The 13,078-nt window shown below is 40.3% G+C and overlaps 1 protein-coding gene across 1 annotated transcript in view; it reads right to left on the bottom strand.

The window, feature by feature from the left end:
- Window positions 1-12,088, bottom strand: part of LOC149222357 (F-box/RNI-like superfamily protein) — a 266,606-nt gene extending 254,518 nt beyond the window's left edge. The window contains exons 1-2 of the mRNA XM_089383083.1: window positions 11,752-12,088; window positions 11,250-11,396 (exon numbers count right to left, since the gene is read on the bottom strand). Of these exons, the coding sequence (XP_089239209.1) occupies window positions 11,250-11,396; window positions 11,752-11,849 (245 nt within the window). The 5' untranslated portion in view covers window positions 11,850-12,088. The remainder of the gene's footprint in view (window positions 1-11,249; window positions 11,397-11,751) is intronic.
- Between the last annotated feature and the right edge of the window lie 990 nt (window positions 12,089-13,078).

Genomic DNA, 13,078 nt, shown 5'->3' with positions numbered 1-13,078 from the left:
TCCCGGACATACACCTTCTTTCTCTACTTGGAATTCGAGCATCCCTGTTACCATCTGTCTTACATCGGGTAGAGCTTTGTAATGAAGGTGGGAAAACCTCCAATGCCAAAGTTCGGACTAAAGAGTTGTGTCACAAGACATGACACCTAGCAGACTTCCATCGACCTGATATAATGAATCAACACTAAACCCAAGAGTAAAGGAATCTTTATCATTATTTTTCCATATACATACCTTGCCATTGCTGAAGGTTACCTTGTAGCCTCTGTCTTCCATTGCCAAGATGGACACTAGATTCCTTTTGAGGTCAGGTGCATTTAATACATCCTGGACTTTCTAGCCTTCCTGAATGGTTGTCCTCTTCCTCGATCTCCAGCTCTCCTCTTACCTTTGCTGTTGAATTTGTCATTCCTTTGATTTGCCATCAGAGGGATTTTGATCATCGTCCCGGTGTGAGTCCTTTCTTCTCTTTGCATGAGAAGAAAAGGCAGCAGGAGGACCTTTAGGCATGGGCATTTCTTGCACTTCTACCCTTGTTTGTTCTTGAATGCATCTAGCCATTAATTCCTCGAAACTAGGAATTACATTATTGTTCAGAAGAGTAGTCCTGAACACATACCATTCAGATGGTAATCCTCCGAGAGTTGTGAGTGCCATTTCTCTGTCAGTAATGGTTTCCCCAATAGATAGGAGATCGTTCTTGATCTCGGTGATTCTTAAGAAGTATGCTTGCATACTTTCATCTCAACTTATTTCTAAGAAACAAAACTTGATTTGCATCATTAACTTTAAATAAACTCACCAGTCTGTCGTAGATTTCCTTGGAGGTGTCTAGATCAGAGATGTAGGCCACCAAGCGCTTGTCGATAGAGTCTCGGATGATCTTCTTTGTTTTGACTTCTCCATTTTTCCATTTGTTCCAGGCAGCAGCAGATGCATTTGATGAAGGCTCAACAATATTGCCTCTTACATGGTCCAGCACTCCTTGATCTTCAAGGGTTAGATCGATAGACATCTTCCATCCGTGATAGTCAACTTTCTCACGGAGCTTGTCTTCGACAAGAAAGAGTGTTGAGGACCCCATAGTTCTTTTAGGATAGCCTTGCCAATCTTCTCTTCAATGATTGCTCTTGCTCTTGCTCGGGCTTTGTCTTCACCTCAGCTTCGATACCATGTTAAGTTATGGTATGTTCTATGCTTATAACAATTTACTTCTTTTTCTTATTATATTCCACCGATTAGCAATCACATGTACATAACGTAAAGTGCAGATAGAAATTAAACGATCGACAGAAAACAAGCCAAGACAAGAGACACAAGATGTGGCGGCTAGCCAGGGACAAACCCCACAATGTGTGGGGAAACCCTTTGATCAAATCTTCTTTTATCTTCAATAATTCAGCAGAGAGAAATAGTACAATAAATCTGATTCATATCAGCAGTAGCAAACCCTAGATCAGTAGCATCAGCATTAGCGGCTTCATTATCAAACTAGGGCAGACCATATCTCACAAACCGATAGTCGGATTGACTTCATTCCACCACCAAAAGTTTCGGCTTCCAGAGGAGGTTCAGATGAACCTACAGCGCAGTTCAGATGAGGAGATCTTCTAGGCCACACAAGTCAATCTTTACTTCTGCAGTTGCAGCTTCAGTTTCAGCAGTTTCCGGCTTCAAACTAGGGCAGTCGATATCTTGCAAACCGTTCGTCGGATTGACTTCATTCCACCACCAAAAGTTGCGGCTTTCAAAGGAGGTTCAGATGAACCTACAGCGCATTTCCAAAGAGGAGATCTTCTAGGCCACGCAATTCAATCTTTACTTCTGCAGTTTCAGCAGTTTCCGGCTTCAAACTAGGGCAGTCGATATCTTGCAAACCGTTCGTCGGATTGACTTCATTCCACCACCAAAAGTTGCGGCTTTCAAAGGAGGTTCAGATGAACCTATAGCGCAGTTCCAAAGAGGAGATCTTCTAGGCCACGCAAGTCAATCTTTACTTCTGCAGTTGCAACTTCAAATTCAACAGCTTCCGGCTTCACATGTGTGAGAGAGAGAGACCCATTTCAGCGCAGTAGAGAAGAGACTCATATCTGCGCAGTAGAGAGAGAGAGATGTGATGAGATGAGTGAGTCCAAATGAGGAAAAGTCCTCTTATATTTATACACAACGTTAGTGGGTGAATAGATGCGACTGTTGGGCTTCTGAGCCTACATGAGTTGTAGGTCGGCTTGATAATAATTCCATAATCAAAATAAATTCATATCTCCATGAATACTTATCGGAATTGAATGATTTTTATATCAATCCTACACCTCTCGACGAGGGGAATCTAACATGAAGTTTTTCCCTGGTTGCCAATTTTAACATTTATACTTCGTTCAACAATATTTAGTGACTTGTCAAGACAAGGATGTCTCTAGGAACATTCATTCATTCAAACATGGCCCAATCATGATACAACACTATTTAGAGATTTAATATACACAACTTCATTCCAAGAAAAGCAGCAAATTAACCCTAGAATAACGAAAATCCCAATATCATGAATGCAGCAAAATAAAGAATCAAAATAGCATTAATATAGTACTTACATGTAAGAAGAATATATTCAATCACCAAGATATGCCAATCATATAAGCTTCAAGACAAAAAAAAAAAACCAAACATAGAAATTCATCCATTCATCCAAAAAGTCTCATCCTCAAAAGATAGTGAAAATCTCACAAGAAGATATGATCCAATCCAAGTGATGATACAAAATGAATTCATGTCTCTCCTATTTATACACTCATTAGGAGTTCGAATTACCTAATTTGAGCCTACATTAGCCCATCAAATAAAAATAATGTGCAAATAACTAACTTTTGGTGACAAGCCCACCAAACTAGCTCATAAACAAAATAAGAAGCCTCCCAAGAGGTCGAATAATCAATAATGCATGTCGTTGGGCTCTCTAAGAGGCCTGATGAAGTCCATAAGTACCAAAATGATGAATTGGACTTTCAAAAGTAATGAACAAGGGGTTGGCCCCTTGTTCTCCAAATAATAAACATGTGGTGCTCCCAATGGCTGTGATGGCACACAAGTAACCTCACGGGTCTCCAAGTAAGTCGAAGATGCCTGTAGACCATATGTAAGGGCTCAGATGATGGTGTAAGTGATGCGACATTAGCATACAAGTCCTGGGTCATCTGCCAAGTGCATGGTACAACTGTGGGGCTTGCTGAGCAAAGGTGAACCAGGTACATCTTCCTCATCCAATAGATGAATCTCGAGCAATCCCTGAACATCTCTGGGGATCAATGGAGTGTTGTCTACTGCAGTGGAGGCCCATGGCTCTCAACACACGCCCTATATGTGCCAATGTAGCCCTCTCGAGGGTTAGGACCCCGTATAGGGAGACCAAACCCAAGAGAGAGACCACTTGCAATAATGCATAAAATCCAATGCATCCCCTAGCCTTCCAGTACAACAAGTCATCAAGGAAATCGAGCAAAAGAGCTTACAAACCATGGACAACAGGTGGGGATTTCATAATGGCATACTCTTCCATAATGGGCTTTGGCATGTGCTAATGTCTCCAAGCTCCAAATGGGGTTAACCAAATAGCCCATTAGGTGGTTTCTACTTCTAAAGGGGATAATATTTCCAAGGTACATCCTTTAAAAGGTGGTGGCATGTGATAAAGAGATGAATGGAGTAGGGAATGAAAAGGGGCAGCCCTGGGCCACAGGTTGGGGTACAAGGATAGCTAGAAAAAGAGAATCCCACACTTGGGTATATAATGTATAAGAGGGAGCAATTGTGGTACATGAGGGGCCCCGACCTTCATTTTTTCACCTTTCTTTATATGCCTTTTGCCTTTTATGATTTTTCTTTAATTAATTGCTTGGGACTCAAGGGTTAAGAGCATGATGTGTGAGATATAGCAGTGGAAACCCTTTTAAGGTAGGGTGGTTCATTGCCCACCAGGGGTTGGGACAATCATGTGTTCCTAAATGATAAAGGAGGCTCATCTAGGGCTTGTAGGAACCAAGGTGATGGCGATGATGATGGGTTAGAGCTCATGTATTGGCTTTTTCCCACGTGCTAAATGTGTTTGTCCCGGCCATCTTTTGCATTTTGTGGTGCATTTTCCTATTGAATGTGGCCAATTATGCTTTTACTTTTATTTTCAACTGCATCAACCTCTGGGGCATCATTGCAAGCCTGACCCAAGGTGTGGGCAAGGGGAAGGGGAAAGTTAACCCTATGTGGACCCAGTGGAGGAATGCGGACCAAGGTGGGAGAAATGATGAATGGGGTTATAATGAGTGGAAAGGGGGCAATGTTGATGAGGGAGTGGGACCACGCAACCAAAATTAGGGTTTCCCATGAAGTACCATCCCTAAAGTCAAAGGGTCAGTAAAAGAGATCCCACGGAACTAGAATCCAAGGTTAACATCCAAAGGGGTCTAGGGGACAAGAGCACAGACCTACCCCATTCTTTCCGCCGAATCCCCCCATTAATCCATGCCCAGAAGTGTCCATGATAAGCAAACTACAATACTCAAGTACCAAATGACAAGGCATACCTTTAGGTTCAGAAGGCCGACCTTCAAGCATACGTCATGGCAGATGGATGAGGGACCACATGGCTGGCTCAGATTGCGGAGAAGTGGCACAACAATCTAGTTGGTGGCTGCAAGGGGTTGTTGGCTGCCAATTGAGGACCATCTTGGAGAAAAAAAAACTTCTAGGGATATCACCCACAAAATGGTGGGTAACAGGGCTACTGCACCAAGTCGCCCCACCTCACTCCTAGATGTATATCTGCAAACATCGCAAAATCTTCCTCCAACCTGGAGGATGGCCTATCTATCTCAGCATGTGTTGCCGCTTGGTCCTGCTTCACCTACTTGTCCTTCTTTCTGAGAGGGCATAGGGTACTGTAGTGGCCAAACTCGCCACACCTGACGCACTTGACCTTAGATAGTTCTTTCTTCTTCTTCTTCTTCTTCTTCTTCTTCTTCTTCTGCTCCCCCTACTCCTTACTGGGACCCTTCGATGCAAGGGCCACATTCTCCTCCTCCTTCACACTCTTCGATCTGTTGCTACTGCTGCCAATGATGGAGCTCTTTAACAGAGCTCGCCTCAACTCCTCCTACTGCAAATTGGCCCACATCCTGTCCCATCTTGGCAAAGTGTCTCTGCCCAATATACTTTGGACAAACACTTGCCAATCCTCCGAGACATTGTTTAGTGTCAATCACACTAGCTCTGATGGTTGAGGCGCTGCCCCAACAACTGCAAGTTGATCTCGGACCTCCTGAATCCTGGTGAAGAAGGGATATATGCCTTCCCCCTTTTCCATTCTTATGCATCTCATATTTTCTTCCAGAAACACCTTCTGTTGCTCGGAAGTACCTTGATATAGCATGGAGAGAGCTACCCACATCTCTCTGGTTGTACCTTTATCTGCCAAATGTGAGACTATATGGTCTCGGACTCCATCCAAGATCAACCGCTTCACCCTTGCCATCTCCTTCCTGTATTCTTTGCACTGATCTGCATCCTAGGGAACTACCACCACATTATCTATGTAGGCTTTTAGGCCATATTCATCTAGAAGGAAGGACATCCTAGCCTTCCAGATGACATAGTTGGAAGCTCCATCCAACCTATCCTGATCTCTAAGCCCTATTGTGGCCATCTCTGAATTTGTCAAAAACTCCCTCTTTCCCTTTGCTTGATTGTTGCTCTACTACTCACACTCCCTCTTAGAATGCACAGATCTGCTAGCTACTACTGCCAATCTGCCTGAAAAAAAATAAAACTTCTAAGACTTGAAGTTCCCTGAGAGAAATTTTCCCTCTGCTATGTGTGCTTTTCTCTTCCACCCGACACTAGTTCTACTGCTGCAAAACCCTCTGCGTCCAACCAAGGAATCTGCTCAACGAAAAATTGGAGTTGTTGTTGCTCCCTCTGACTACTAGAATCACTAACTCGGGCAACTCGACTTTTTTGCAACCCTGCAACTGAAAATTGAATTCCTGCCCCAGCAATTTGGCCTGCCTGTCAATGAACTGTGCAGCCTCTAGGAATTCTGGCCTATTACTCCCTCTGAGCAGCGAAATTCTTTCTTTCGCTTCTAAGCTTCCCAGCCGATCACTCACGCTCTAATACCATGTGAAAATTTCATCTGTCACAATAACTGGAAATTACTTTCCTAATTGTTAATTTATTTGCAATTTGCTACGACAAATACCAAATAAGTTACATTGTGTTTTAAACAAACAAATACTGTGGAAGAAAAATAGCACTGGAATTTGAGAAAATCTAGCGCACACACATAAAAATGAAACCGTTATTTTTAGACAAATGTCCCCAGAAAAAACCCAACTTGGGAAAACCGGTGCAATAGATGAGGGCTTTATTTTTATGCAGCAGTGAAATATGAATACAATCTATGGATGCCCAGCTAGCAATCCCAACACAACTCTACCTCAGAAAACTTGTCCTCCTGGACCCTCTGCATTAGCTTATGCACAGTGCTTGCGCGAACCCTTGGAAGTCTAGCCCAGAATTGCCTCTAATGAATTCGTTATGCCTGTCTCTGCTGAGCAAAATGATTCTCCATCCCTTTGGAAAACTTTCCCGAACTCTGGAAGCTTAATCGAATTTTCCTCTAGCCAAATTGAATTGCTCTTATGAAGCAACTGTGCAATCCTTTGCGTTGCCTCACTGGGAATAATTCGGCCTCTTGCCGCTGCTTCTCCGGATATGGAAAACTTCCTCCAGATCACTGTCTCTGCCCCTCACTGATTCTGCTTTGATCTCTGGCTCTTCGGCAACTACTGTTGCTCTTTAGAAACCGATCTGCCAAGGAAATCAAATTGCTAAAGTGTATTCTCCATCACCACATCAATCCCTTCTTATATCTTCCTGTTAGGATTCCAATGGCCAAGATTAAATCTTAATTGATGGCTTAGATCATTTCTGGATCGATCCGTGCTAGTTTCTTGTTGAGAAATTAAGGGCAATGCAATTGTTCTATTTCTCTTTACTATGATAACTGCTTGATATATTATTTTCTTCAGATTTGATTGATATTATTAACATGTAGTGTTATCATCAACCAACTATCAAAACAAGAAAATCAATCATGCACAAGTACACAAGATATTGGCACCATGCCAGGGCAAAAACCTCTCCAAAATCTGAGAGGAAAAACCCTTTGAACTCTTTCTTATAGAATCTTTATTGAGAAGTTACATGACCCAAACATTGACTCAGAAATGCCTTCAACATCAAATGACAATACCTCAAAATGTGTACCCAATCATACTGTACAATTCTGCAATGAATGAGCATGACAGTCTGCACCAAACAATTTGAATAGGCTCTTCCAGCCTCGATCTATCCTCGCATTACATGTAGATGCCTCATACGTTGCTAGAGTGATGATTAGGGCTTGTCTACAAGACTTCAAAAGGTAACAACGTTGACTATCCAACACAGCGAGGGTAGAAGCCTTTGATTTCAGAACGAATGTATATGCGAAAATGGAGTTAGGGCTCTCCTAGCCCTACGATACCCTCGCACCTTTCAACAGCAGTCTCCTTCTTGTATTTGCGGCTATAACAGCCCTTCAAACCAACCATACGGTTAAGTAATGCAAGACCCTAACCCAGATCTGAATGCCGTGAGGAGGAGCAGGCTCGTTGGTGACTTCGCATGAGGGGACAGACTTCCTCACTTGTTGCGGCTACCCTTCCTTTCTTCGACCTTAATGCTGCTGCTCTTCTTCGTGAGAGAGATGGAATGAATTGCGTTTTAGGAGGAGCCAAATGTAGCCTATATATAGGCTTTCCCTCTCATCCATTGAGCCGACGTGAGCCTAGATTAGGCCGACATGTCCCTTTGATTAATTAGTTTGGCCGACGTGAATCTAGAAGGCTTCCATAGTCTTCCTTTGAGCGGTTTTCTTGAGTAAATCTGTGGGTACACATTTGAGTATTTCTTTGATGATCTAGAAGGACTTACATTCATTTCATTTACATAAATAATACATGACTGTCTTCATTTTTACATGATTTGTCTTGAGCTCTTAATTAGAGCAAAAATAATTCTTTTAATACAAAAATACATTAATGCAAAAACTTGACATAATGAAGACCGAACCTAGTTACACTATTTTCAACATTTCTAAACTATTCTTACCTTGACTTAATTAATTCTGATTAATTAACCAGTTTTCCTAAGCTTAGACTTAGGAAACATTAAAAAAAGGTTAATAATCTAATTAATTCATCTCTAGGTGGAATTTCCAGAAACAATTTCTGGGTTTTGGAGATCTCATGCATTCTAGCCTCTCCACCAAATTTTGTAGCTAGAACACATCCGACGCTACAGAAACTAACATTTACCCTTACCTAGAAAAAAAATTACATGAATCAAATACGTCTAACATGTAACACATGCTACTGCAGATTGGAATCAGAGCCATACAGAGCTAGTTCACTGTTGCAGACTCCTTTATGTGTGTGTAAAGGCTTTTACATGGTTGTCTTCCATTTGGGCAAACCAAATCATAAATGTGTTTTTCGGTGTTTGCTTCTGATGCTCATCCTGATTCTAAAAATTGTACAACGTACTCTCTAAGATGCCCTAATTGACAGGAAGCAGGCTTTTAACTGACAGGAAGGCAAGCCTATTGTACTTTTCCACTTTGGGACAACTGAAGCATATTCTATAGGAACCAAGATAAACCATGCTACACTGCAAGTAAGGTTCCAGTTCTTGCACACAAGATACAGATTGTGAATAACATTTCTAAGAAATGGCATCAAAGTCACTGCACCATGGTACTCTGTGTTTGTTCCTAGCACGCCACAGGTGCGACATCAACATTATACTTGCAGATGACAACTGCAGGGAATTGAACACATAAACTATTCACAGATGGCACCTGGCAAATGCCAACGATTTGAGAGATTACCTTGTTTTTCTACGAGAAGGCTTGGTGACAAATATTGTAAAAACAAATAAGAATGCTTATCTGGAATTTTTCAGCAAATCTGCCCCCAAGCTTACTTAAAGTGGCAAAGAGCTATATTACCAGAAATGAGAAACACATACAAAACAAGAAGTGGGTTCAGAACAGGAAAAGGAAATTCACAGATTTTGCTATACGAAACATTTTAGAGGTTTTTTTTAACATATGCAAGAATAATTAAACTATCAACAGTCATCATTCAAATTCCTAAAATAAAAAAAAATAAAAATTAAAATAAAAAGTGATATCATGTTCATATTCATAACAAAAACCCAGCGATCCTCAATAGCATGTTTCATGGTCATAACAAAAACTTCAAAGTTTTCAACAATGCAAAGGTCAAAATGCTCACTGTTCAGTTCATAAAGGACAAATAACTTAACGAATATTCATATTCCATCTCTTCCATTAGCTCCTCTTAAGTGAAAGTCAACTCATCATCACCATCATCTTAACAATCACGATAATCCCATGTCCTAGTGAATCAACAAAGTAGTCTACCATGTCACACCTATAAACCCCCTCCTTTTGGCTACTTGTAATAAAGGCATGCACAACCCTTTAATCTTGTTGTCCCACTTGGGCCACTGTATGAATGAGTGGACTGTATAGCAACCCACATCCTGCTTTCAAAATCCCTTTTTGCATTCACGTAGAATTTTAAATGGAGTCTGGTTTGTCTATGTCACTTGGTTGGCCAGGGGGGTCATATGTTTTGTTATGTTGATACTTAAGTACTTGGGCTTCCTGCCATTAAAATGGATGGCACAATGTGAACAATACACAAATTTGAAACCTTTCAAAGCCAACCTCTAGCAAAGAAATTCAAAATATATATACTGTAGAGTCTGATGCAGTCCAAAATCCTCAAGCTAGAGTCCAAAGCTCCAACGGTGCAAAAATATATGATGCGGCCTCTCAGTTCCTACAGTCCTAAGCGCAGAGTTTCTCCTTGCTCCCACGATTCAGTTTTGCAGGAAAGGATGGCACAAATGAGGTAGTTTTATCCTTATAACGAAAACCTTTGGGGTTTGCTTCTTTCCCCCTCAGCAATATACTTCAATATTGTTTCAAAAAAATTCAATCATTGTAGACAGGGCCTCATTCGTTGGTAAATAGAGGGTGTTGCTATTCCCCCCACCAAGGTTCAAATCCCTCCAGAGACAAGTTAGCCCCTTGTGTGCCAGTAGCAGTGCTGCTTGCAATACCAGAAACATTCATTTAAAAAGAAAGACTTTTCTCCTATTTTTTGGTTTATTCTAGGGCTTTTTATATTAGTCCTTTCTCACAGGCCAGGTTCCTGTGAGAAAATAGCAGTAAAAATGCTGTTTTTTTCTCAAGACATGGGTTTGTGATCAAGAAAGAGGAAATTAATGCCAGAAATGGGTTTCCGGTATGGCATTAGTTATGGAACAAGTTTCTTCTAGAAAAGACCTGCTCAACTGTGGTTTCTGGTAATATTGTTAGAGAGCAAATTACTTTGGCCAGGTTAGGAAGGTTCAAATTCTATAGAAGACATATTGATCTTACTGACCAAATGAAACGTAAAGAAAATAGCAAGTTATATTGAACCTACGGGATACCTCTGTGTTCTGTCAATTCAACTGGCAAATTAATTTCAGTAGTATAGCTAGTCGAGGGGCATATAGAAACAACAATATTAAATTTTAGTGTTCTGGAAGGCTAAGAGGCCAATTACATAAAAAAAAGGGCGGTCGAACAAACATCTAAAAGCTGGAATATAGGGGGAATCATTCCTAGTTGACCACACTAACTGAACATGCTCTGTCTCCATACTCAAACCGGTCCACCTCTTGGCATTTGGCCAATATTGGGTGCATGACTTCAAAGAAGGCGATATCCTACCGTAAAATGGCAAATGCAATTGACAAGCCATTAGACCAAATTCACACAGCCTGCTGCACTTTTTACAGAATTAAAGTGGGGACTGATAACAATTATTCTAATCTAAAGGCTTATGTACAAACACCCACATGGCAACATCAATTCAGACTTATAAAACCTGAAATCAGAGTTATTCATTAAACACCGTCAAGATCAAATTTCTGATATCATATATAAGCATTGTTTAAATTCCAAATATAATATTGCGTATCAAGTAGATGATTGTAATTGTAAATAAAATTAAAAACGGTGAAAAACAATCCTAACATTAATTACAGGTCAACAGGACAGTTGTATGGTAACTTACATGTCAAGTTCCTTGAGGCCGAAAGCCCCGTGAACGAGTCTTGCCAGAGAATTGTCATCCATTTTCCATCCTGCAAAGCTCAGCTTATCTCTCCGAGCCAGAGACTGTTTCACGGCTTCCCTCCATTTCCTGCATACGATGCTTACCCTGCAAACAGCAATGTAATTCACAAACCTTAATTTAAAAAAAAAAAAAAGCAAAAACAAATGATACTTATAAACAACTATCAACCAGCGATACCGTGCCCGGCAATCAATTAGGTCCACGAAGCAAGAACCGTAATTGAACTCGGCAATTGGCAGAGGAATACTTTGCCTAATGATCCAATGAACTGAATTTTCATGGCTCAAGCCTTTGAATGTAATCGAGAAATAAGAAAGTACCAGTGGGCACATAGAAAGAAACATATTGAAAACTGAGAGAGCAATCTTTTGACTCAATTTAAAAAAACAAAGTGATACGACTAGAATTGCAGAGGAGATAAAGAAAAGGATAATCTTACTGAGCCAAGTCCTTGAATGATGATAATGAGAGGAAGCAGTGAGCAAGAGCATCCACAGGAAGAACCTCAATTGCAGAGACCTCCACCTGGTCCTCCATGTCCCCAAACAAAATCACCACTCTGTCTTCGATTCTCTATTAATTTTTCCTCTTTTGCATTGAACTCTCGTCCAGACAAGTATGTGTAAATTATGAGCTATGATCTCGTCATTTCTCGCTCTTTTTCTTTATCCCCAAAGAAAAAGAAAATCATTTATCATTCGTTTTGCATACACCCAAAAATCTGGGACTCTCATACCTGTTTTGTTTTACATGCCAACGTGGTTTTGCCATTTTACACACATAATGATGCCATCACACTTACGGGATGGATGGATCATGGAACTGATCACACGGCTATTGCTTTTCGATTATATTAATTTTCAGGGCTGAGTTGGTCAACCCCATTTTCAAAACCACTGAACTCCACGCTTGTACAAAGCCCAACCCTCAAAAGTGACTCCATTCAGGTTTATCAAGCACTTCCGTGTTTCTTTTTAACTAGTTTTTTATAACAAGTTATTATAATTTTAATTAATTTTTTATAATAAATTATTATAATTTTAAAATATATTTCTGTGCTATATATAAAAGATAATTTCATGATGTAATTAGCGGTTATTTAATTTCAATGATATTTTGAGAGAAAAGAATAACTTTATTATTCCATTGGAACAAATAAAGATGAAGAAAGATTTTTTTTAAATGACTTATATGAATTGAAATAGTATCTTAATTATACATTATTAATTTTTTTTGATGGTGGTGATGATTAACGTACTTGTCTATAACGCGACTTTTTGAAAGTCTTTCCGGCGGGTTTTTCCGGTGAAAATCCGGCAGCAATTTATTGGAATCGCAAGTTTGATAGCTAGTTTCTGCACAATCAAAGCGTCCCAGGGGTTTTTCAGGGTGCTGAATCCAAATATGCAGTTAAAAAACCATTTTAACTGCAACAAATCATGATTTAATCTCAATTTCTTCCGCCGGATTCCGTCACCGGAATCTCCAAAAAGTCGCATTATAGACAACTCCATGATTAACGCTCATTGAGACCAAATTTTGGTCTATTGGACCTAAAGAAACAAATTATTTAGTTTCATTTAAGATTTTATTTCTATGCTCAAAAAGCTTGGAGAGAAGCCTCTCAAGCTCACTATAATTTTGACATCATAAAAGGCTAGGAAGGTCAGTATTGCGACAAAGATTATGAAACTGAGATCTAATGTGGTTGTATGCGGGGCACTCTAAGAGGAAGTGGTTTTCATCCTCAATGTTCCTATTCTCAC

The sequence above is a fragment of the Pinus tabuliformis genome, chromosome Q, assembly GCF_031772625.1.
Source record: "Pinus tabuliformis cultivar Carrire ecotype Pingquan chromosome Q, CPIR1, whole genome shotgun sequence".
In the NCBI taxonomy this organism is placed as follows: Eukaryota; Viridiplantae; Streptophyta; class Pinopsida; order Pinales; family Pinaceae; genus Pinus; species Pinus tabuliformis.
Note: the sequence above shows the minus strand (reverse complement) of the source record. Positions and strands in the feature narration are given on the sequence as shown.